The sequence below is a fragment of the Caretta caretta genome, chromosome 2 (assembly GCF_965140235.1).
Source record: "Caretta caretta isolate rCarCar2 chromosome 2, rCarCar1.hap1, whole genome shotgun sequence".
NCBI lineage: Eukaryota > Metazoa > Chordata > Testudines > Cheloniidae > Caretta > Caretta caretta.
Window position 1 is genome coordinate 104,535,626 of NC_134207.1, and position 26,630 is coordinate 104,562,255.

Here is a 26,630-nt window from a genome sequence, read left to right on the forward strand (position 1 = left end):
ATACGGGGGCTGTAGCAGAGAATCAGGGAGCTGTAACTGGAGGGTGGATTTCAGCTTCTCCTACTTTTCCCTGTCCTGCTTTTCCCATAGGTGGTTGACGGAAATAGGGGAGCTATCCTGTACTAGGCACTTTTGTAGGGTAAGGTCAAGCTCTTTTCTGTGTCCCTTTGGCTCCTGTAAGGGAAGCAGGCAGTGAAGCAACAAGAAGCCAAAGGAAGAACTGCAGCAGGGGAGGGGGACAGCAGCTTCTTAGATTGCTTCCATTGGCTTCTCCTGGAAATGCTTGGGAAGTGGTGGAAGGCAGTTGCGGAGGAGGCAGTGAGGGGCTGATTAAAAGTTTTCAGTTTAAACATGGAGGGTGTGATTCAAGGAAGACACTTACATTTCATAATCAAATACATACTTTCCTCTTATCACAGTCTCCCTCTAGGGTCACAGGTTTAACACCTGGCTGTGCTTTGCAAAGAAACCTGTCCCCCTGGTTACGTCCTCCACTTTTTGAACCAAAACTCCAATATGTTCCAAGAACCTACTGGAAGTTTTGTATTTTGCCATATTACTTTTCCAACTGATGTCCTAAGTAGTTAATCTCCCATTGCTACCAGGTTTTATGTTTTGATTTTTTTTATTTGTTCTAAAAATGCCTCATCCACCATCTCCTCCTGATTTGGTGGTCTGTTGTAGACGACTACCATGACATCACCCCTTTTTTACTCCTTTTATCTCAACCCAGAGGCTTTCAACTGGTCTGCTTCTCACCAACTTCTGGACCTCCGAACAATGCAACATGTGTATTTTAAACCTGCCTGTTCTTCCTTGTATAGTACCCCCCCCTATATAAATATTCCAATCATGAGACTGATCCTATCTAATCTCTGTGACACCAGTCGTGATTTAGCTTATGTACTAGTTCTTCCTGTTTATTCACTATACTCCTAGCATTTGTGTAGAGACAGCTAAGATGCTGAGCATATTCCCCAGTTGATTTCCCTCTTGTTGCTTGAAGCAGTGACCCTTGTTGTAATTTTCCATGTCCCTCCAGCATCTAGCCCTCTGTTAAGGTCACTGTTTTTATGCTTCCCTGTGGGCTTTTGTCACCTTTCAACTATTTTTGAACTGTTTGAATTTAAGATAATTTTTGTCATATGATCAAGATTCTCTTACTGCATAAAAGTGTTTTAAAGGAAAGATTAAAAGTACCAAACATGGAGTCTGTACAGCACCAAGCAGAACATCTCTCTCACACAAACATCTGTATCTAATTCGACTCTTCATTCGTGGGTACTCGTACCCTCTCTTGCCATGAAAAATCAAGTAGAAAAATTATTATTGAAAAGAATTGTACAATGCTTTTATCATGATTAGTATTTTGGTAGTATCAACAATGTGCTAGGTGATGGCCACACATAGAGACAATGCAATCCTTGCCAAGCATCAGAAAAAAGATCTGGGATTGGGAGACACTATACAAAATAAAAATAAACAAATAGCAGTACTTCTAATGAACCGATAATTGTTTCTTAAAAAAGAAAATTCTATTAGTCCCCTATTCTGTTGCCTGTCCTACTTGTTTAATCCATTTTATTGTGGCTTAAAGAAGCTGGAAGTTATTGTTCCAGCTATTCTGGATAAATCTCCAAGTGGAAGCCCTCCAGATGAACAAGATGATAGGTGCCGACTCCGTGGGTGCTATGGGGCTGGAGCACCCACCGGGAAAAATCGGTGGGTGCCCACCCCGTTCCCCCGTCCCAGCTCGCCTCCTCCCATGAGCTTGCCGCGTCCCCACTTCCCCTAGCTCCCAGTGCTTGCCGCCGCAAAACAGCTGTTTTGCGGCAGCAAGCATTGGGGGGGGGGCAGGAGAACACAGCATGCTTGGGGAAGAGGCAGGGCCGGGGCAGGGATTTGGGAAAGGAGTCCAATAGGGGCAGGGAGGGGGCGGAGTTGGGGTGGGGACTTTGGGGAAGGGGTTGGAATGTGGCCGGGACAGGGGTGGAGTCGGGGTCGGCGGGGGTCGCCGGGAAAAGTTGGCACCTATGATCAAGATTATACAGAATTGTCAAGGAAGGAACTAAGGAGATAGCAGAGAATTATTTTTGAGAGAAAAAAACCCTGTGTCCAGAAAAACCTGTCTTTCCTTTTGGCCTGAGCCTTACGGAGTCTTTTGCTGAGCAAATTACAAAAGGAGTAGCAGATGAACATTTATTTCACTATGAAAATAAGTGTATTGAAAATGCTAAATATCATACAACTCTGATTAAGCATATCTGTTGTCTACATGGCATGTAGCTATCTGTGAATTACTATCCCCTTAGGTGAGTCTCAGTCGCTTGTGCATGAACAACATTCGTATCCATTGCACAGTGATGGCAAGGGTACAGATGGAAAGCATTTGAAAGGTTTTAGTACTTCTGCCATCTTGGTATTGCTGAAGATGGCCTGTTGGGAATCTTAAAGAAATTGCTGGTATTCTGTCCCCAGCAGCACTTTTAAACAGATAGAACTGTATTAGACAGTCTTAAATGAAGTCATAATTTGATCTTCAGCAAGAGAAATGGGACTGAAATCAACTCTGATTGGCTGACTTGTATGGGAAAGGATGTGAAATTCATTGGTTTTAAGATTGGGATACTACTCATAATCTTGTATTCTGAAGTGAAAGCTTGATTGTGTTGATGGAACATTTACCGTGCTAACTTATATGTGTCTCCATATCACAAAGTGAAAATAGCTTTTATAATCAACAAATGATAGAAGTCTCCCTTTGAAATTGTCTACAAAATTTATATAATTGCGCTGAATTATGCATCGTTACATTTTAATTAATATTTTCAATACGGTAACTAAATTATCTCTCTAACCTTTGTGCACACTTGCAATTTTTTTTATAGTTCTTCGAAAGGCCAAGCAGACCTATTAATATATATATTTTATTGTGCTAGTACCTCGCACCCCAGACATGGTGTAGGGCCCCTTATGTTAAGGATAACCACACAGAACACACAGAACAAAAAGACTGTTCCTACTGTAAAGAGTTTATAATCTCAATATGTAGTTCAAATAAAAGTCATTTTTCAAGATTTTGCTGATATGTTATGATAAAAGCAGCTTTTAGTTCAATTTTCAATTATAACTTTTTATGGTTATAATTGTCATCTTTTTAAGATATTGTCTTGAGTTTACACTGAGTATGATATACTCTTCTTTGCAGTTTACGTGTGAATTTGGACATGGGCAAAGCAGCCTATGGGTGGATGATTATGAAGGATGACAATATTCCTGGAACTGTTGTACGAACCAGCACCATACCAGAGGAGTTGGGGCGTTTAGTATATTTACTAACGGATAAAACAGGTACCTGTGGCTACAGTTTTCATCTGATTTTTTTTTTATATTTAAGAATCTTTTTTTCCATATATGACCTTTATTTATTTCCTTGTGTAGTAACAGGATAAACAGCCACTGATTCTTTTTTTAAAGTTAAACGTTAAGCACGTGTTTACATGTTTTCGTAGATCAGGGCCTATGGACCTGATTCTTCAAGTCCTTATTACCACACACACAATTTATTTCCATGAATAGTTCCCTTGATTTCAATGAGACCACTTAGTATAGTAAACTATACTTGCTAGTGTTTGTAGAATTATGGCATGAATTACCCATGTGAGTTACTCCAAAAGATGCTATATGCCATTTTAGCCTTTATACTGCCATTTTCGTCTGTGTGCGCCCTTGGAACCTCATTCCCTTGAAAATATTTTAAGAAGACTCAAAGTTAGGACTGGTTTGTAAGAGAGCAAGTTTTTGCCAAAACAACTAGTCATAAAGATCATCCTCCAAAACAGCAGTTTCTTAGGGAGAGTAAAAGTCATGGTCATCTGTTGTTAATTCTGATTCTCCATTTTCCTAACACCAGTTTATCAATTTCTTCTTGAGCCACTATTGGGCTGTGAAGCTCCGTTTTCATATTCCAAACTGCTCTTCCTTATTGTGTTTGATTTGACATGTTGGGAAAATTAACAGAACCATCCATACTAGCCCTTAGCAGAACAGCTTGGAAGGACAAGTATGTAAAGTGTAAATTTGGGCCAGCGTTGTGTTCTTAGTATATATTCTGTTGCCCTCTAGCCCTCTTCATAGGCCACAGAATCCTAAATGTGAGCCTCACTAAACCATATTCTGTTAGCTATTAAAAGTTAAACATGTTTACATAGTATATCCCCACAGTCTTTGCAAAAATTTGAGGAACCTACTGTTACATAGATCTTAGCTGTGTGTTAGTTATTGTGGTGGTTGTTGGATATTGTAAAAAGCATTATTTCATTGGTTTCATTTACTCATTTCATAGTTCTCTGGGATTGAATCAATCAACCTACTAAAATATACACATTTATTCTGACCAGATGAATTAGAATATGTTTTTAAATATGAAAATAGCTTTCCAAACTGTAATAGACAAAAAGGCTTGCAGTGTTGTAGCCATGTTGGTCCCAGGATATGAGAAAGACAAACCTTTATTGGACCAACTTCTGTTGCTGGAAGAGGCAAAATTTCAGACTGCACAGAGCTCTTCTTCAGATCTGGCTCTGGACCTGCTCTGCTTGAAAGCTACAATTTTTTTTTTCTTCTTCTTCTGCCAAAAAAAAAAAAAAGCTACCATTTGATATCTTCAGTTGAAGATCCAGTAAGATAGTAACCAATCAAAAACACTTAGCAGATCAACACAGTACAACATAATAATGAATCATAAAGGTTATTCTTGAAATGTTTGTATAAATACTTTGTCACATGGAATTTTAGGTTTACAGCTGTAAAATACTATTTTATTTTATTAAATCCAGTAAAGAAAGTGAAAAGCACACATTTGAATGGGTCACTTAAAAAAACAAAAACAAAAAATTACATTTTGCATCTGAATGATTTTACTTACGCCACACCACATCATACAAATTGCAATCATACTAGCTTGATTTATTTTAAAAAAAGAGGCCAGTTGTATGCCAATCTTTCACTGTACACATTTAATACCGGAGTGTACTTATGGCTAAAGAGACACATATCTAAAGGTATTAGTGGAATACTTTAAGACATAGTTTGGAAGATAGCTAGCTGTCAAATCAAGGGCTTATCCAAACTCTATCTTCAAAGTTTTGAAAGAAGGATAAAAGTTGTAATTTCATGACTTAAAAGGTTATAAAATAGCAATGTTATAAGGAACTAAAAAAGTCAAATTGTTTGTTTGGCTAAATTGATCTGTGTAAAAGATGCATAGACACAACTGTCAATGCCTGGAGGGTACTGGTGAGGGACCTGAACCCAGATTTATCCTCTTTTCATATTACTTGCTTAACTAAATCCGATATTTGGTGTCTCAGTCTAAGATTTATCACAGACATAAGCATATCATTGAGAGAATGAATAGAATCTGTATATAACTGCCTTGAGATACCCTTTGTATGATTATAAATAGTTCAAAATAGCTGTTTACAACAATTGGTATTTTCATTTTAACAAACATTATTAGTAATTTTTATTCGTTAAATAACTCTCACTTATAACTTCCCCCTTGAGGTTTGGATGTTTAAGGTAAGAAAAAGGCTCAGCAATTCTTATAGCCCACCCTGGTGGCTGATCTTATAAAAGCAGATCTAAAGGGGTGGTCCTATTTCTATACAGTCAAAGACCTCAGGTTTCTCAATATTGAAAATGAAAAGAGAATGCAGAAAACAGCTTGCACAAATCGTATACTTTGGTCCAAGCTTTACTTGGAATAATTAAGAATTAGTTGTTCAGTCTAAGAAGCATTACCTTACTAACATAATTGCAAGGTAGTCCTTTGTATGATTGTAAATTGGGTTTGTGCTTCATCAATAAGCTTTTTGACAAGAAGCGTCCATCACAGTGGCTCTCTCATTTGCCACAGTAGAATAGAAAATGAAGTATCCCAATAATTGCATTATAGTTTCCTTATTGTGGGACAAGAAAGCAATGTGGTATAATTAGGTTTGATTGGAGTGCATGTTTCCGGTAAGATCTGAAATTAATGATGTTGCTATAGTGACACATCTGCGGCCACCAGTGCGTGAAACATAAAGTAATTCATTCGACAAGAGAAGACATCTGTTAACTGCAAGGATGCAGAGCATATTGACACTGACCAGAAATACTAGACCTTATGTGATAAATGAACAAATGATGCTGAAACAGGAGGACAGATAATTTGTACTTAATCTGCTGGGAGAACTTTAATCTTCTCACTGGTTGCATTTGACAATGCCATTGTTTAAAGAACAATGCTGCAGAGAACTCATAAATTTTAAAACTTAACTCAGGGTGCAGCCTATTAAAGCAATACATTAATTCCTTTGTTAGGGAGTTTTTATCTTCATGTAGAACAAAGCCATTACTAAGAACACCCACTAAAACAACAGGTTTTTTAGGACTCACATTTTAATTATAGCATCCATTACCCAAAATGCCATGTTGTTTGGACTTGAATCACACATAAGTTTGACAGAAAGGCGTCATCCATTATGGGGGGGGGAAATACTGTTTCCAGTGTTTTCCAAGGGCAGCTGAGCATGATATTTTATCCTCTCCAGGGTACAAGAAGATCCTAATCACAAGGGAAAAACAAAGATATTTGGCTATATTTATTGAACGTTTCTGACATTCGGAGTGCAAAACTGCAAGCTGTCTGCCATTCGTGATGACAGCCAAAGTATTCAATTATAACAAACACAAACAGTCTTCCTACCATAGTTATTTATTAATGCATAGACTTGCATTTGAGTTCTGTAATTAACATTTCAGGGAATTTTTGGATCAAATGAGATACTTAACACATAACGGTTGAACAGATGCATAGAGTAATGAGATTCATAATTTTCTGGGCAAGCCCTTTGCTAGAGGCCAATGTATTAGTGTGGATTTCTTATTTTGTCTCCTGTAAATGTGGTATGATGTACTTTAATATTAGTAAAGTATTGTTTCAGCAATCATCTGTTTGAAAATGAATCTTTTGAGAGAATTATTTGCAATGCCTTCCTTCCCCCCCATGCATTTGGTCAGTATAAAAATATACAGAGAACCAAATAATTACAAAAACAATCCCATGAGATTAAATACCTCCTTCTCAGGACACATGCTCCCCATGCAAGCCACAGGACCAGCAAGGATGCAGCATGAACAGAGGGCAGGGAGAGAAGTAGCTGAGAAAGCTGGAGAATCTTTAGCAGTTGTGATTCTACAGTAAACCTCAGCCCCAACTCAATGGATCCCCAGTCAGACTGACAGAGGGGCACTTCTTTCGTGTGTTTTCTTTGTGTGCCCCTGCCCCCACCCCACCAGAAGGGAAAATATCACCAAAGAATATGCATACTACCATTAGCTATTCTGCTGCTTCCATTCGTGTGTGATCCCACTGATGGGACTAAAAGAGAACAGAGGAGTTAGTTAATACTGTTCTGAGCACTAGTAACAAAACCGTGTTATTAACACGGACTTCACTCCACAGGAAAGAATAGACATACCCCTTTCAGTGGCTATTATCTGACTACATCACATGTGCCTTTCTTTTTCCCCTGAGTTAGGCCATACATAGTTTTTTATGAAAGGTGTACAGGTACAGGGAAGAGGGGAGGAGGTATTGCATATAAATGCTTCCTATTTGCTTTTTCTATTATTTCTCTTCCCCTCCAATGGGGGGGGCAATATTTTTTTCCCAGTTTTCTTCTTAGAATGTTTGTCTTTGTATATCTACTGCTGACAAAAATTCACCATTGAAAATATTGGGCCAGATAGTCAGCTGGACCTTCCAAAGAGCTATGCAGATTTACAGCAGCTTAAGGATCTGGCCCTTTATCTTTTAAATGAGTATATCTTTCAAGCAAAGTACAGATATTGTATGAAAGGTTATATGCTTTTGTAACTCCCGGCAAAGTTATTAATGCTTATATATTGCAAGTACTTACTTGTTGTTTTATTGTGGCCTTTTAGAATGTTGGTATTAGGCCAACTTACAACCTAGTAATATTTGATCAGAAAGCTCTGCATCTGCTTCTTAAAATTCTCCACTGCTCTGTTGTGAATCACATCTGTTGCCACCCAGAGAATGATGCCTGCAGGACTTTTTCCTTAGAAATTAATTTGCTCTTTGCCTGCTTTGCTCTGTGTTTAATGATACAATTGGAGTCAAAAACTCTTTGCTTCAAAAAAGAGTATACTAAATTTTTCTGTAGGAATCACACACTAACTTTTTGTCAAGATATTTTCCTTATGTGGTAACTGTATTCAAAAACAAAGTTAAGAATATACTTTGATGGTGGGTCATATGATGGCTGCCATGCTCTTTGGATATCTTTGAAAAGAGCTTCGCATTTCCTCTTGTGTTTGCAAGCTTTTCAAATTAGCAATTCTTAGCCAAGTTATATTTTTTAAAATTGTGAAATAAGTGGAGATTAACCAAGTCACCCCAAGGAAATTCTGAAAATCAGATAAAACCACATTTGTAAAAGAATGCTGTTAAAACTAAACTTATCAGTAAATTTATCTTCACTGTTTTCTCCATTATCCATCGTGCGGGACAGAATAGAAAGAAGACTGACAACACTGAACTAACTCTGTTCGAAGCACAAACTACAGATATTTAAAATGTTCATAGAGGTGTACAGCTAAAGGTCTGGCAAGACTTATTAATCTACTGCTAGAAGACTAAAGCCTAAAATATAACTATTGGAGAACTACTGCTGAGGAAATAGTATGACATGACTAACTGGCATCATATTCTGAGGAGACTAGCAAGATATTTTTTGCCCAGTTCAGTGCTGTGATCATTCAACCAGGAGAACTTAGAAACAAATTTGTAATGTTGACAAGGGATGGACTTTTGGCTTATTTTCAGCTTCAGGTGGTCAACTGTGCTTTACAGGAAGGTGTCTGAAGTTCTTTTGGAAGACAAAAAATAAAGTTTTTCTCTTTTGAAAAGTCGAAAAACTCTCTTCTGTTTTTCTTCACAATGGCTAGAATTTGCAACAATCCACAGTTGAGTGTGGAGCCATAAATATTAGATCTTGGGAGCAGACACAGTAAAATTAGATCCATGCAGCTCTATCATTTCTTCATCTTTTTATTCTCTTCCATCTGGATTAGACTTCTGAACAGAGACTAAAAATTTATATAAGATACCTAAAAGTAATCTGCCAAAAATTGTTTTTCCTATTATGATCAAAGAAAAGGGAAGATGGCAGTCCTTCTATGAGTAGTGTGAGAGGTGCAAATATTGACTCAGGACTGTTGGTCCTTCTATGTGTTAGGACTCAGTTCACCTCTTTCATCCTTCCCTCCACCTACCACATCTGCTGATTGCTGCAAGGTAAGAGGATGTACAGAGCTCTACTCCACAAGCCTTCTGCTTGCTGAGAGGAAGGGGAAGGCAAGAGGTTTCTGTTTATCTACCCTTCCCTCCCATCTTGTTTTCTGAGAAAGGTATGGGTGGCTGGGACAGGGGGAAAGGAATATGGAGGAACACTCCTGCCACTATAATTAATTCCAGTGCCTGCATACTCTGCTGCTCATAGCAATGTGGGCACTGGAAAGATACTGGCATTGTCTGTCTACAGATTCAGGAAGATAACACTGCATCAGTTAACTGTTGGAAGTTTATCTTTATAGCCATTAAATCAAGAAAGTTAGCTTTTTAAAATGAAGATTTAAATTCTTCAGAAACTAATATCTTAGTCCCACATGCTTAGTCACCACACGCAAGTCAGAGAATGGAGTTTTCATATCTTGAAGCATAAGATGATTGCATAAATTCTGAAATTCAATAAAGTTACCAAAAAAGGATGATCTCTTGGTAACTGTGAATGTTTTGAAGGGAAAATATAAAATAAGTATTTTTATTTAATAAAATGTTGCCTATAAAGCGTGAGAGCAAAAAAAAAAATTCTCTTTACTTGCCTTAAAGTCACTGAGAGTTTCCTTGCAAACCAGTTTGTATATGACAACCAGATAAGTGAGTTACAAATTATTTTTTTAATGGTTACCTCAGGTTTTCATTCTTTGTGTGCTGCTTTCTAGCTATACCTGGAAATGTTCTATTTCTCATATAAATTTTGACTAATTGTATCTAAATTCTGTGAAAAATCGACACGTTCCACATAAATAACCCTTTAAAAATTTTTTCTTCTTTAACTTTACTGTATATATGCAATCGTTCTGGGTAATATTTAAGCAAAAGGGAGCCTGAGTGCCTTTCTGGTTAATTTTGAGAGAAAATTACAATTTATTTGGAATCTATACCCAGCGTGTAATGTGTATGTTCTTAATATCTTAGTGAATGATGATCTAATTGTTACTATACTATACAAGTACCCAAAAATTGAGATAAGATTTCATTTTTCATATATTACCGGGCAAGAGGAGTGGTAGACTTGCAGTGTATAAGTGGGAAGGAAGATTTATGACTGTGACAGCATGACTATATCTCTGAAGAGCACTAATGGAAGTACCCTATATCAGATGCATAAACTGGATGTTAACTGTCTAAACAAGTTCTAGTTTCTAAACACTAATTATAGTGTGTCTGATGCTTTTAACTTACTCTCTTCCTATGACTTGCTGTGTTGCACTGTCATACTGGGACAAAGACAGGATATCAAAAATAAGCATTTACAAATAGGAATAAATCTTAGTGTGAAGCATTCCTTGCTGTATTTTTAAATTATTTGTGGATTTTTAGTTATCTACCATCATACACAAAAATGATTTTAAAATAAACCTCAGAAGCATTATTCTTAACCTTTTAACACACAAATATTTTTATATTTCAAGCCTCATAAGAGAGGAAACTTAGAGCCTCTCTTTAAATGCTCACAAGGAGCAAAAGAGAATGTAATGGGAATATCTGCACACTGGATTAATTCCAGTTTGGCTGACTATATTTTCAAAATGTAGTTTATTTTATTCACTTTCAGTAAGGCTTAGATAACAGATGATATATGATCTTTCTATGAGCTTAACAGAAGAACCTAGCCCATGATGATCTCTCTCCCCTGTTATGCTTCATCATGGAACCCTGAACCACCCACGCTTCAATTAGAGCTTTCTAAAAATCAAGGATGTCAGTGGTGAACATAAAGTGTCACTCCATGACTGACACCCTATAGTTCCTTACAGATGTAAAGTGGTCTCTGAAAACATACAATTTATGTTGATTCTGAAATTCCAGGCTTACTCCGGTTACAGGCTAAATTCGTCAAATTCGGAAAAAGTGTTAATTTCCAGTGACCTATTCTAGACAACTTTGATTCTATTTGCCAGAAAGTCTTTCTTCATACATATCATGGAATAGTGTTAGAAATATGTAGTAAGAAGCATGTTTGACACACATCCCTTTTTTTTTTTTTTTTTTTTTACCCTTTGACCAAATGCAAAGTGTTGCAATTGACCTTTAAAGATGCAGATACCTCAAGATTGTATGTCTTCTATCTGTGTTATTTATACATAGACTTTTTAACTGGACAATCTTTTCTGTTCTTTTTTTTTCTTTTTTTTTTTGTGGCTCAGATTGTCACAGAAAATATAATATTAAAAACTAGATCTCTAAGCATAATCCATTTTAAGTACATTTAAGTTATGGCAATATGTTGTTACCATGAAGGTATTTAGAACTAGAAAGATACTGGAGTACTGCAATTGCTCTGGAATGACTAATTTTTAGGCACTCCACTGTGATTTTTTTCCCCATACATATACTTGTGTTTTCAAAGCACTAGTCATAATGTTATCTAGATGCCATATACAAGATATCCAAGGTTTCTATGTTTTCCTGGTAGGGCCATCTTCTCTGTTTCTCTCTTGAAGTTTTAATACATGGGTCTTTTTTGGAAGGCAGTACAGTATCTATAGAAGAAGGAAAGCTCAGCAGTTAGCATTCTGCTGCCTCTATAGATAAAGCCCTGTTTAAATATGCCTTTGACATTGTGCTCTACAAAGAGATAAGACATGAATTCATCCTGACTTTCTGTGGTCAGGAGTTCCACAACTGGGTGACTTTCACCAAAAACCACTATCTTTCCCAGTTTGTGGACTGTTTTGTCTCACTGCTTTCTCAACATAGTTGGATTTCTCCTGGCCATTTCTCTGGGTCATTGGAAAATTATTAGTCCTTCCCCACACCATGACATTATACCCCTTCTTAATTTTAGAAAAGTTCTTATGAGGCATCTCTGTATGCTTCTCTAGGCACTACAGTGCTATAGTACTTTTAACATTAAGGCTGATTTCTAAATACAACCATGCAATCTTGTAAAAATTAGCCTTCCCTCCAATAGCTGCCCCCCCCCTTTTAACATATTGGCATTGAATTTTTTTTTTTTTTTTTTTTTTTTTTGCCCTCTACCCTACATCATTGTAGACCCAAGGCAAAAGCATCAGCAACGTTAACATGCAACAACTTTGGTAAATCTACACTGTTATATGGAGGGAGAAAGTAAGAAGGAAACAAACTGAGAATACTCATTGTGGAATAATTCCCCATTTATTTCCCAGCAGTAGCTCCTTTGAGCACACATCCTAGTTCTTTCCCCTTTGCTTTTTACTTTTTTAAAAAAAAATTATATTGAAGACTACCTTTCACTTTCATTTGAGATGAAAATGTCACTGCTTGACACAGGTCTAGATAATTTCTGTCAGTCCAGTGGGGGCAAATATCCAGTTGTGTTGCTTCCAAATTGAAGTTTGATATGGTGACTCCTCCAGGATGAGTAACCCTGCTTTTTCTGCACTAAATTTCTTAAATTAACTGAACTGATTGTAATTCCTCGTGACTCATTTACCCAAAAAAGGGCTAACTTGGCTTGTTTTGTGGCCTTTTGATGGTGCTCTCTGCTGTTTTGTGACATACCTGAGCTTTATTTCTAGTCCCAGTAGTAGTCTCCTGCAGTCAGTGCAAATAGTTGGGGATAAAGACTGATAGCTTACTCTGACCCTCAGCTTGCTTCGCTCAGCAATAACCCTTTTGGCCATTAAGTAATAGCCTTGATGTGCTTCAGAGGGATCTTTTCCAGTTCCCCTTGTCAGCAAGTACAGTAGCTGTCAGTGGCTTACTGATATCTGTAAAATAACAAAATGGGAAAGTCCTCAGGGCTCTTGGGATACTCCTTCATAATCTGTTGCACTCCACCCCCAAAGGAACAAAATAGTACAAACTAATCTCTTACATAGTTCTGTCTTTTTTCTGATCACTCTGATATTTTTATTACAGGAACACTTACCCAGAATGAGATGATATTTAAGCGCCTCCATCTGGGTACTGTGTCTTATGGGACAGACACAATGGATGAAATTCAGAATCACATTATCAATTCGTATTCACAGGTATCTCATTTTATAACTTATTTTCCTTTATATTGACAGGTTTTCTTAGTGTTGATGAGGCATTGCCATGTTTTTTAGGGCTAAAAAATTGATGTAAAAGTTTTCCCATTTGTAGATTATTTTTTCCCCCTTAAAGGGACATCCTCAAGGTCCTAGTTTCAGGCAACAATTTGGCCTTCCCTAAAATTAATATACTGTAATGTGGTTTGGAATTCCTGCCTGATTCCAAACATCTCTCATAGCCCGCTATCTGTTAGGAAGCTAACTCTTCCTCTATCCAGTACTATTAATTGATGAAAATTCAGTATTTTTCTCTGGTGAAGCATAGACAGAAAGCCATCCAGCAAACTGACCACAAATTAAAGATAACACTGTATCTAGAACACCCACCAAGTTTAAGCATTCCTGGGTATGCAGCAACCATCCTTATGGTTGAAAGATGCTCTACCCACTTTGCCTTATAGTTTTGTTGTTTTCAGAGCTGTTTTTCTAGGCTTGCTGTGGGTCTAACTTTGATTGCATTTTGGGATCAGGAAAGAGATTTTTCCTTCTCTGGAAAAGATTGGCACAATTTTGGTGGTGGTTGTGGGATTTGGTTTTGTCTTTTTTCCCCTTGCTCACAGCATCATGGAGGCCTGGTTGGAAAGGATAAGAGAGATGAAAGTACCTTGAAAAAAAAATTTAAAAGGGGAGGGGTAGGGGGAGACAGTGGTTAATAAATGTCAATATATGCAGTGTTGTAGCCGTGTGAGTCCCAGGATATTAGAGAGACTAAGTGGGTGAGGTAATATATTTTATTGGACCAACATCTGTTGGTGAGAGAGACAAGCTTTCAAGCTACACAGAGCTTGTCTTCAGGTCTGGTAAAGATATTCAGAGCATCACAGCTAAATACAAGATCAAAGGGATCATTCTAGGTGAAGTGGCCCTTTGACATCATCGCTGGTTTGAGATAGGCATGCCTCTAGCACCTCCCTTTCCTTTCTCCACTTGCCCAAAACACACACATAAATTGGGCTAAGGGAAGCATAAAAGAGAGTGGAGTACAATTCTGCCTCCCATGGGACAAAAATGGGCGTTAGTGGGTTACAGATTGTTATAATAAACCACAAATCTATCCTTGCCACCATGGATATCACTTCCCTATATACAAACATTCCTCACAAAGATGGCATAGCTGTCTGTTTCAAATATTTACAAGACAGTGGACAACACTCAGCTATTCACCCCCAAAAAAGTCACCAAACTCATCCATTTTACAGTCAGCAACAAACATTATCCAACCCATGGATATTAGGACAGGCTCCCCAAAGTGCCAGCCTCTCCATGGGTCACCTTGAAGAAGAATTTCTGGACAAAGGCACCACAACCCCCCTTTAATATTAAAACAAATAAAGTTGTGGACTGCAGCTTTAAATCCATTCACTTGACTGTATCTTTATTCTCCTGCATGTCCTGATCAATATATCTGCTTACTTAGCTGGTATCTATGTTAAACAATAGCTTTATTATGGAACAATACACATTGGAAATGGGATATAGAGCTTTTGTTCCTCAAGATCAACAGTCCAAATTCAGACCTAAATAACAGTGACTGAAAGTCATTGCCATCTGATGGCTGTTAGGTGGCTTATGTAAAAAGAATTTAGTCCTAGTGGATCATGTTAGGTGTCTACAGTAACCAAAACAAAACAATTACAGTTGTCAATCTCAGCAGAGAGTCGTAGGGCTGACTGGAAGTAGAGATTGAACTACAGTTTTAACCTAGAGGTCTATTCGTGAACACTAAATTCACTTTGGGGGGAAAATATCTCTAATTAAAAAGAACTGCACGCTTCATAAATGTTTGCTTACCTAAAATATTAGTTTATTAATTTTACATTGTAATAAACTTTTAATATTTGCTGCTATGTGACAGACTGAATATTTATAATTATGAGGCATTTACCTCTGAAATAATAAAGAAGAAAAAGAAAAAGAAAAATGTGTTTATTTTTCAAAGTGTGGACAAGGATTTTCCAAATCCAGGTTAGCAGTTACTAGCTGGTGGAAAGCAATTTTGCTATTTTTCTAGAACTTCTTTTTGTAGTTCAGTGTTGTGTATAATAACTTAATGACATTTAAATAATGTTTTAATTATTTTGTATGTTGCTAGCAACTATTGCAAACAGAAAATAAAGGAACCCCTGTACACAAAATAAACTATTCAACAGTTGTTTCAATAAGAAATATATATTGAGGTTTTTTTAATTTAATCTCTGGTAATAAAAGCTGCCAGTTAGACAGACACGGGTTCTTATGTGACATTGATTTTTATCCCTTGTTTGTGTTCTGTTTTATTATTAAGATGACAATAGTCTAGTAGGTCCACTGTAATGCAACACACAAATCTATTATAACCTGATTATATTTCCCCACTGGAAGCATTTTGTGATAGAGGGCATAATCTTTAATGGAATTTGTGTGAAATTAAATTATACAAGCATCAATAAACATAACATAATTCAGAAGGAGTAAATCAGCTTAATTTATTTGCAGCTGTAATGCCATCAGTGTTAGCAGAATGCAAATGCAGAGGTTTAAAGCAGTAGCTGAAAAACAGTGCCAGATGAGCAGAAAGTTAAACCCTTTATTAGACAGCACTGTAATTTGATGGGCAGAATGTTCACGGTTCAGCAGATCAGTACATGCAGTCGGGAGAGAAAAAAGGCTTGGTTTCTAAAGAGAATTTCTGAGTAACTCTGAAGTGAACTGAAAAGTGTTGAATAGTACTTGTGAGATGAAGGGAGGTTATCATTTTATAACCTGACCAAAAAGGTCTCTTCCCAAGTAGGTTAATAACCAAATATAATCTCTTTCACCTCAGATATAAATGCAGTCAGGTTCAGCTGAGCATGGCTGGAGCATGACATAAAATATGGTTCTAAATTGGTGGTTACTGTAACAGCAACATGATTTTAAAATGAAGTGGATATTCTTATTCTCTTTGCTACCTGCCAAATGGGTAGCTTTTACATTGTTAGATTTTTGTGTCCTGCCCAAGTCAGGAAAATGTTCATGCTGAAGTAAAAGCAACTGTTACATGAACTAGATTAATTCATATAGAAATGTGTCTCATTAATAGGTAAAATCAGTAATTTCTATATAATTCCAGAGGTGTGTATTGTGCTTTAGAGACTAATACATTGACATGGGCCAAGATTTTCAAAAATAACTAGTGATTTGTAGGTGTCTCAGTTTTGGGGTGTCCAACTAGATATGTGTTAAAGGGGCCTCATTTTCAGAAAGTCCTGAGCATCCACCCTCTGAAAAGCAGGCTCCTTTTAAATGTTTCTAGTTGGGCACCTAAAACTTGATGCACACACTAACACTAGACACTTTTCAAAATCTTGGCCGTAGTCCCTGTCCTAAGGAATTTATACTCTTAACTGATCACAAAAAGACTGAATTGTAAGAGAGAAAACAACATGCATGGGAGAGAAATGGGATAAGGAAGAAATACAGAGGAAAAGGAGGGATTTACAGGAGGAGAGGAGAGCTCTGTGGCCCACAGTAGGAGCTCTATGGCCCACAGTATCAGGGATCAAAGCAAAAGCTGTTTTAAGTATCCCTTTTCATTAGGTACCTGCTTTAACTTTGTTTGTTGACTGAATGGGTATTTTAAAGTCCTGTGAAAGGTGACCTGTAAAACTATAATAGAATAATTATAATACATTATCAGATGATGGAAGAGCAAATGCATTTTTCAGTAATCTGCTAATGCATGTAGACTCAAACTAAAATGCATAAAAAGTAAGAGAGTGATAGGTCTGGAAAGAGACAGGCATAGTAGGTTGATGTGTCTGCATATGCACATTGCTCTGCCAGTATAGATCAGCATTGAGATGCAACACCACTTGCATATTCCTGGGTCTCTTCAAAGCCAAAAGCTGCCAACTATTGGAATGGTGGTTTGATCACAAGCATAGAACTCACAAGTAGATTGAAACCAGTTCCTTCACACAGTTGTTTTCAAGGGGTGACTTTTCAGGTGTATATTGATATCCATCTAGTTTCTTTCTTTTGTTGGATTTATTCATTATTCATTGTCTTGGATGTTTGTTTTTTATGTTTTAAAGATGCATTCCCAATCGAGTGGAAACAGTACCAGCTCGACACCTTCCAGAAAAGTGCAGTCTTCAGCACCCAAGGTCCGCAAGACTGTCAGCAGTCGGATACATGAAGCAGTGAAAGCTATCGCTTTGTGTCATAATGTGACTCCAGTGTATGAATCCCATGCTGGAGTGACTGGAGAAACAGAATATGCAGAAGTGGATCAGAACTTCAGTGATGAAAATCGAACTTACCAGGCTTCTAGTCCTGATGAGGTTAGTATGCCATGTTAAAATGTTTTAGTTTGTAAGTAACGCTGAGTTTCTAAAAAAAAAGTTATATAACAAAAGAACAGAATTTTGAGTGAATTAGTATTTTTGGGGGGGAGGAGTTCTCCACGAAAAAAGTTGATTATTACAAACACATGGAGGAAAGAAATTAATATGCTGATTTGATGGAGAAAAGGTGTGATATTTTGTATTTAGAGGTGGTCTTAACTGTTTGACTGAATCAAGTTCTGAAATCAATTTTGTGGGTTGGATATGAAAGTACTGCACTTGTAAAATCAATAGTTGGGTAAGTAAATTGGTTTTCAGGACCTTGCTCCAGAATATAGTCATGCAACAGACATTCTAAAGCAGTTCTCAAACTTTTGTACTGGTGACCCCTTTCACATACTAAGCCTCTGAGTGTGTCCCTCTCTTATAAATTAAAAACACTTTTTTATATATTTAATATCATTATAAATGCTGGAGGCAAAGCGGGGTTTAGGGTGAAGGCTGACCACTCTCAACCCCCCATGTAATAACCTCACGACCACCTGAGGGGTCCCGACCACCTGAGGGGTCCCAACCCCCAGTTTGAGAACTCCTATTCTAACGGGATACAAATCTAGACTCTCAGTGACAAAAAAACAGATTCCCCCTTACAAACATGGGTGGAGCAGTGGGTGACATTGCTCTTGGTGCACAAATGGCTTTAAAAAAAATCTATGTATAGAGGACATTTAGTTGAAGCAACAGTAGACAACTCGAAAGCCTTGGATTTAGCCAAAGTTTTACAATGTTCAGCACAAATTAAAGCTCAAATTCAGGAAGGGACATAAGCACATGCTTAACTTTAAGCATGTAATAAAATTCCATTTAAATCAATTAAGTCTTAAGCACAAGTCCCATTGATGTCATTGGTACTCTGCATTTGATCAAAGTTAAATACATGCTTAAGTGCTGCACTGAATAGGGATGTGTTCTTGAATCAGGGCCTAAATGTATTATCCATATTAGCTGATAAAATTCTTCAAGGAAGTATATATTCATGGGAATAGCACAAGGCTCGGAATTCAAAATTCCATAGAAATAAAGTGACCTATAGAATGACAGTTAGAAATATATTAGTTGTACCCTTTCTGAGGAAGAAAAATACAAAGTAGCATATTTCTGATCCTAATTTGGATTTCCATAAGCAAACGTGAGGAATCAAATATGATTTGTATGTTTAAAGAAGTGTTAATAGTGCCTAGAGGCTGGGATAGATATTTTACTGTGCTTGCTTTAAGTGTTACATAAATATTAAATATTTCATCATATAAAATACCAGCACTATCCTAGCTGCTAAAGCCACACTTTTTCAATGTAAAAACAAATTACAAATTGTATTTCTAGGAAACTTGGTCCCCGTTATATTTGCTGTCAAGTGTTTCATATAGAGCCCACTAGCAAGGCTTGTGGGTATTTCATATGCTATAATCACTGTCCATAGGATCTAGGAACTGTAAAGTGAACCCATATGGATAACTGGCTAAGGCATTCATCCCTTTCCTTAAGATTAAAATCAAGGTAGGATTTCAGACATCATGCTTTGGGTATATAATCAATATTCCCAATATCAATGATCCACAATCAGTTGTAGGCATTTCTATGGGTTTACGTAATGTATGTGATCTCGATAAATGGAGATAAGCAGAAATTGTGCTTATGCATACCAGTCATGTTTGGAATTTATTAGAAACATATAATCTGTGTTACCATATTTGAACATTGATTGTTAGATCATATTCTGGGCTACAAAATACCTCAATACACTGAGGCAGAAAGATACTGTAAAACATAATAAAAATGGATTTTTTTTAGATAAGAAAATAAATATAAAGAGCAGATGACTAAGGATGTAATGCTCCTTTGACCCTGGAAACAAAGAATGACCTAAATCAGAGGAACAGAAATCCAGGTAGTAACCCTTTGCAAATTGTGCCCATGTGGAAGTTGTGTGTGGAGCCTGAAAAAACTGCTGTAGAAGAGCACAGCTCCACTTTTGTCTAGAGGATGGGGGCAAGTGTAAGAATTTGAGGATAACATGAAAGGGCTTGACTTCTGAAGTTAGGTAGAAATTTGACATAGCAGAGAGGAAGAGCAGTTTGGTGGGTGCTGAAAAGACAAATGGTAGATTATAGATGGAGGATCGAAAGGAAATCAGGAGCTTATCAGCTTGATGCTGGGCTTAGAGGGTAGAAGAAGCAGGCCCTGTGTTATGGATATGGTGCAGAGGAGCAGCAGGGAATGTGGTCACAGGGAAGTGTTGATGCTGGGCCAGGTGGCTCAGGAACAGGACTGGAAGCTGATGGAGGAGCAGGAAGAGAGATTTTCCAGTTGAGGGAGAACTGGATCAAAATAACTGGCTGGTTGAGTGTGAGTGAGTTGCTTCACATGGGAATGGGACTTCACAGTTTGAAGGGGATAGGAAGAAGGAAAGTAGTGGAAGGCAATGTGAGGCTGGAAGGGGGAGCGTGGTGTAGGCTGGTTTTAAGGGAGAGGAGGCAGTTGTACATCTTAGGAGGGCCGTGTAGTCAATCACCCAAACTTGAGAATTCAAACTACAAACTAATGAAGCAAAATCACTCACCGACCGTCTTTTGAAGATACAGCCCTAAGTGGTTTTTTTAATCTTTTAAAATTAATTTGCCTCTCTTTGAAACTAGTAAAATTAGTACATCAAACACATATCTTTTAATTTAATAGGATATTGCTATTGGGTAAAATATCAATATGAAGCCACAAAAACATTTAAATAATGTAAACATTGCAAGATGACCAAAAAAAAAAAGCTGAAAGTGAAAGACTGGGAGGTCTTTATCATAATTTTTTAAAGAGCTCTATTGATGCAATGTTTGCAAATCACTGGAGCCTAAGGAAAATAATGTAAATGGTTCATTATTTAGCTTATTGAACTTTCCTGCAGTTAGGTTGACAGATGATGCCAATGTTTCCCAATCACCAAAGTACCATTTTAAAAGTATTTTTTATTGAATAAAGTGCTCTGAATATTGCACCCTGGAGCTTTATTTTGGGAAATGATTCAATTGATGTTTTCTGTTTAACCTCAACATTGACCTATCACAACATATTTTGTTAATAAAGAACATTATCATTTAATAGACTTAACCAGCTTTATACATTGTACTTCCTCAGTATTACAAGTCTGCTCTCTTAGATTTTGCTTATGGATCTGGAGTGATTGTATTCTGTTGAAGAGATTATTTTATTGGTGGCCTTCTGTCTTATATATAATCTAGTGTTTGTCATTTTCGTAAGAGACATTACATGAAAAATTATAGACAGTTTAACTGTAAACTCTTCTTCCATGTGGGAAAACACAGGAAACATTTAAATAGGCTAATGAAAACAAATTACAGAGTTAATGAGTTGGCATGAAGAATTCATTTGAAATTCTTCACAATCCCATTTATATATGGTATCATGACAGAAATGCACATTTAGGAGTAGATACATTCACCATAAAATATGTAGTCATTGTGTTAGAGTAGCCTGAGATAAGTAACTGATTTTGTATTCTTAATGTGAACCCTACTTATACAAGGCTCATTGTTTCTTATGATAAGTGATCAATATTTCATTTTCCCTGAAAGTGGAAAGTTTCATTTGTCTGTCACTTCTGTCCTCTATAGCTACAGCGTAGCAAACAATGTGTGCACACTGGGAAAGCCATTGACAAAATCTAAAACAACTCTTGCTCAACTGTCATAAGTGTATGTCCACATCACTTGTGGAAAGCCAGTGCTAATCTAATGTAATGAACAATCATAAAAGGATATAAACTAAGTAGGTAGAGCAATAAAGTACAAAGGTCACAGACCCAAGTAATTCAGAAGCATGCTATGAACAGGAGCCTTTCAAGACCTTTGGCCTCCTTTGGTCAAGAAAGATTGATATGTCATGATTTTTAATGACTGCTTACCCTCATCTACTAGCTATTTATTGGTTATGCTTTTTCCTGCATTGTTATACTCCCAAACATTTAATTCCAACATTTGGAATATTTAAATGTTACATTAAGATATGGTTAGTCATCTCATTCAAATGTTAATGTGCAAGAGACCACAAAGTTGCTAAAATTAATTACAAGGATACAAAGCTGACTATTTGAAAAGGAAAATGATATGCCCGTAGTGAAGCAGCTTTTGTGTTTACAAAAGTAAAGCTGTAAAATATGTGACATGTTGTATTGTTTAATTCATTTTTGTGTGTGTGCTTATTGAAGCAAAACTAATTGTGTTGTTTTGTCAATGTATTTGTGAAGAGCAAATTATTCAGTAGCATAAAACCATCACTTCTATGACCTTCGAGACCCGCAAAGAATAACTACTCCATGCCCTATCTTGAATATTGACTGGTGTTTTCCCAGATGATCAGATTGTCGTTTTAAGTTAATAATTTGATTATATTTAACCATGAATGTTCCTAATTAAAAATCATAAAATACAAATGTCCATCACTAAATCATCATGTGTAAATATAAACAAAGGAATGCAGTCACTGAGTATTTTTCACTGCAAATTGGAATCATTTGAACTGTTGCTGAACAGGTGGGGAGAATTCCCCCAAATCTTTACAGAAAATAACTTGAACGCTTGGAAACACTCAGTAGGAGAGCAATAGTGAAAAAATTCTCCTCCACCTCCATATATTCTCAAAGAATAGTCTTAATTTTAAAATGGTGTGTACATATCCTGTGTATCCTTTGTACATCAGGTTGATTTTGTGTAGATTAAAAGTAACTCTGTTGGCTGCAGTGAAGTTATTCACAATTTATAGTGATTAAACTGAAAGTGGAGTTTGGTTCATGGGCTATAAAGTACACTGAGCAAATATTTTCTGAAAGATTTAGAGTAGTTACATGCCTCTGTCCGAAGAGGTATTTGAACATGGTTTCATAAAAAGCATATTATCATTTTCTCTTTGCCAAGATGAGGCAACAGTTTAAATCTGAGATATACTGCACACTTTATACAGTATTGGATATGTTTGATTCAGATCACCATCCAAAAGGTTACATGCATAGGTCAACTTTATCTCAATTTACCCAAGCTATCTAACTATGTGCTATAGAAAGCCATCTAGATATAATCGGTTGCAAAACCCAAAGCAGTGGGCTATATCCTTGTATCCAACCATGTGTTTCACAGTGCAGAGCCAAAAGGGAGTGGGGAGAAGAAGGGAGACAACCAAGAGGGGGGGAGATAGCTACATGCCATCTTTATGCCCTCAGTCCTGGGGTTGCTTGGTCTGATTCAATGCTTAAAGCAAGTAATAGCAACCTTAGGATATCTCTTTGAGTATGTATACACTTCAAGCTGGGGGTATGATTCCCAGCTCAAGGCAACATACCTGTGCTAGCACTAAAAATAGAGTATAGCTTCTGTGACAGGAGCTATGAGAGGGTCTAGCTGCCCTGAATACATCCTAGGGTCTCTGATGGGTGTGTACTCGGGGCAGCTAGTCCCTCATGCTGCTGTGGCTACGCTTACTTTTAGCACAGTAGCTAGATCACAGCTAATGCAAGTACGTCTCCTCAAACTGGAAATTACATCCCCAGTTCAAAATGTAGATATACCCTACCTTGCACCAAGCTGTAACAGCCGCTGTGGGCCATTCTAGCAATTGGAGAACTCCAAAACACAGCAGTGCTCCAGATATCCCCCTTCCTTGGTTATGTTCCCTATGCCAAGTGTGGCAGCGGGAGGGTTGTCTAGAACTGGATACATCAGCGGGATATCCAGGTATCCAGAAATGAGAACTGACTGAAAAAAATTCAGTATAACAATTTTCTGTTGGATAATGCTACTTTCTCAAAATCAAAACATTTCATAGGAATGTGTCAATTTGAATAAAATTTCCAGCAGAAAATTTTTGAAATTTGAATCAAAATGGAATATTTCATTTAGACTTTTTTTGTTCTGACTTTTGATTTATTTCTTTAACTTTTAATTTATTTTAATGTTTTATTGTATATGTATTTTATAGTTTAATGTTTTGACATTATCAAAACAAAAAATTTGGATAGTTATTTTGATGTTTCCAAAATGAAATATTTAGCCATTTCCATTCTGCAGTAAATTTTAAAATACTGACTTTTTCTCCCAGTTCAGGACTAAAGGAAAATTCAAAATGTCAGATTTTCCCGCAAAATGGAAACTTGGATTTCTGACCGACTGTACCGAAATACTGCATTTCCAGCTACTCTACATTGCTGGAGTGGTACAAAGGAGTCTTAGGGGTTGGTAGTGTGACAACGTCCTTTTAAAAAAAAAACAAAAAAAAAACTGCATACGCACAAGTTAAATATCACATCATTAATCAAAACTAATCACTTAAAAATGTGGAGCGGAATAGTTAAGAACAGAACTCCTATGCAACCCCCAGAACTAACAAACAAATGCATTATTCTGATCAGGTTATAAAGGAATGCCGCTGTGTCCCCAGTCTCAGCAGGTAGGGGGTGTTTGGCTAGGCAGCTGAGGAACAGGCAACTCCTGAGCTCATGAGAGGTGAAGGGAAAGACAGGCTCAGTTACTCTGAAGCCTTCCTCCTACCTCTTCTTCCTGGAATTTATATGAAGATTGTGCCTCTGTGAAGATGAGACAGGAAAAGAGATGAGGCTTCTCTGACTCTTCCTCCTACCCAAATGGCTAGGCTTTGCACTTAAAAATCCACTGTTGGGTCTGTTTCATTCTCCTGCATATCTTGAACAATGCATATTTCATCTAAAACATCAACCTTAACTCTGACTAATAACATTGTTGACTTGAGGCTTGGGAGTTTTTTTAAAGTATCTTTCTTAACTTGTTAAATACGAAATATTATCAGTTAATATCTGTATTAATTGACATGCATAATTTTGCAGTAAATAATTTGTTACTGCTGTTTCCTAAGAATAAAGTTACAGATGAAGTTTAGTGGGGAAAACATAGAACATTAGTGATTAATAATAAAATTATGTAGGTTGAGTTTTTCAGGCTGATCAGTGTGACAACTGTGTGTACATATACACATTTTATTTCTTTTTCAAAAGGCTATTTATATTTTGAGATTGATGAAAGAATAGTATTTATTTTAGGTTAGAGTTAAGATAGCTGTGTTATAAAATATGCATTTTATTACTCGAAGAGTGGCAACAGAGTCCACCTGCCCCAAAGAAAGGGGATACTTTGGTAAGGCCTTTCCTCTTGCCCCTCCACTGGTATTCACCACATAAGTAGTATTTGCACAAATACCCGGTTTGGGTATTCATGCCAATTCTACTATTAATACTTCTTTATATATCTCCCCCTCCTCCCCCCCACTTTGCAGCTGGTCATTATATTTTTAGCACTGAAATGTCTTTTAACCAAAAGTATTCTGCCTTCAAAAATACATACATTAAACCAATGTTTAGTTGAAAAAGTAAAACCAAGTATATCATTCAAATCTAATTTTCCTAAAAGTCAAAAGTATATGAAATAAGGAATGTAACTTAAATATTGTTTGTTTTTATTTTTCGTCACTTTTAATATGTTCTTATTGCTATGACAGAAAATATGGGAACCCCGTGGTACCCAAAATAAGAACCCCAAATTCTCATAGTTGTTAGCCAAAATATAGTATGTATATTTGCTAAATATGCTATGTATATACATCTGTAACATATGCTAACACCCGAATTTTTAAAAATAGGAGCCTAAAGTTAGGATATTAATTTAGTGGCCTGATTTTTAAAAGTCATGAAAACCAAGCAGCTTCTATTGACGTCAAAAGCAAATGCAAGTGTTCAGCATGTTTGAAAATCAGACCACTTATTTAGGTACAGAAACATTAATTTAGGAGCCCAAGATTAGACTCCTATTTTTAAAAATCTTAGCATAAGCGAATAAAGTGTCTGCTTTATATTTAAAAAGTAGAGAGTTTGTGTCCTTTTAAGGTTGAACTATTAACATTTATATTCATTTTTAACTTGAGAGAGAGTATATTTATTCTTACCACTTTTTCTAAAGAAAAAAATTATCTGATCCAAAACTTTGATGTGCCAAACCTCAGATTAACACTAAATAGAAAAGAGCAGTTCAGCTTTATAATGATATAAGTATAAAATCAAGCATATTAAAGAGGTTAAAATCTTCAAATGGTAAAGTTAAACATAATACAACTAAGACTAACTCTAATTAAAATAATTTGTAGCCTGCGGTGTGTGGTTTTTGTTTTTGGTTTTTTTAGTGACTATGCTGCCCACACTGTCCTATTTAGTAAAATTTCTTTCCCTGTATAAGCATTCTTCTCTGCTTTGAATCCCTTTTTGCAGCTAATCCACACTTTTGCTGGTCATTTTGTACAGCAATCCTTAACTCTTCAGAAAGAGCTTGACACTTTTTCCCCAAGGACCCCCAAGCTGCCTATGACTGAAACCCAAGTACAGAGTTGGAGCAAACAGGAAGATAAGAGTGAGGTTAAGCCATCCTTTGATGGAAATTGGCCCTTTAGTACCAAGTTCAGGCATGAAGAAATCTTGCAGGAGGACAGCCTATTTTCGCATGCACAGAACAATATTTGGGGAATCAGTTTAGGAATGTTAGAGAACTCTGGGTATGTGAAGCTAGGACTTAACAATATCATTCTCGATACTGTCAGGGTCCTGTTGGTCAAACACATGTTTTAACTGGCTGGTACCAATGTAAAGTTAATATGATTGTCTTAAACTGAAGCCTTTCAACCACACAGTTGACTCTTGTGCCTTATTATCCAGCTAGATTACAGTACCACTAGTGATCAATTCTGAACAAACTTCATAGAGTTGTAGCCCAGGTATAATCTAAAATGACTGTGTTACAAACTACT

General features: G+C 36.8%; 1 protein-coding gene across 4 annotated transcripts in view; it reads left to right on the forward strand.

Annotated features, from left to right (window-relative positions):
* ATP9B (ATPase phospholipid transporting 9B (putative)) overlaps positions 1–26,630 on the forward strand; it is a 302,332-nt gene that overhangs the window by 243,161 nt on the left and 32,541 nt on the right. For all 4 annotated transcript variants that reach the window (XM_048840068.2, XM_048840067.2, XM_048840070.2 and 1 more), the window contains 3 exons: positions 3,209–3,351; positions 13,265–13,377; positions 17,496–17,744. In XM_048840068.2, coding sequence (XP_048696025.1) covers positions 3,209–3,351; positions 13,265–13,377; positions 17,496–17,744 — 505 coding nt within the window. The remainder of the gene's footprint in view (positions 1–3,208; positions 3,352–13,264; positions 13,378–17,495; positions 17,745–26,630) is intronic.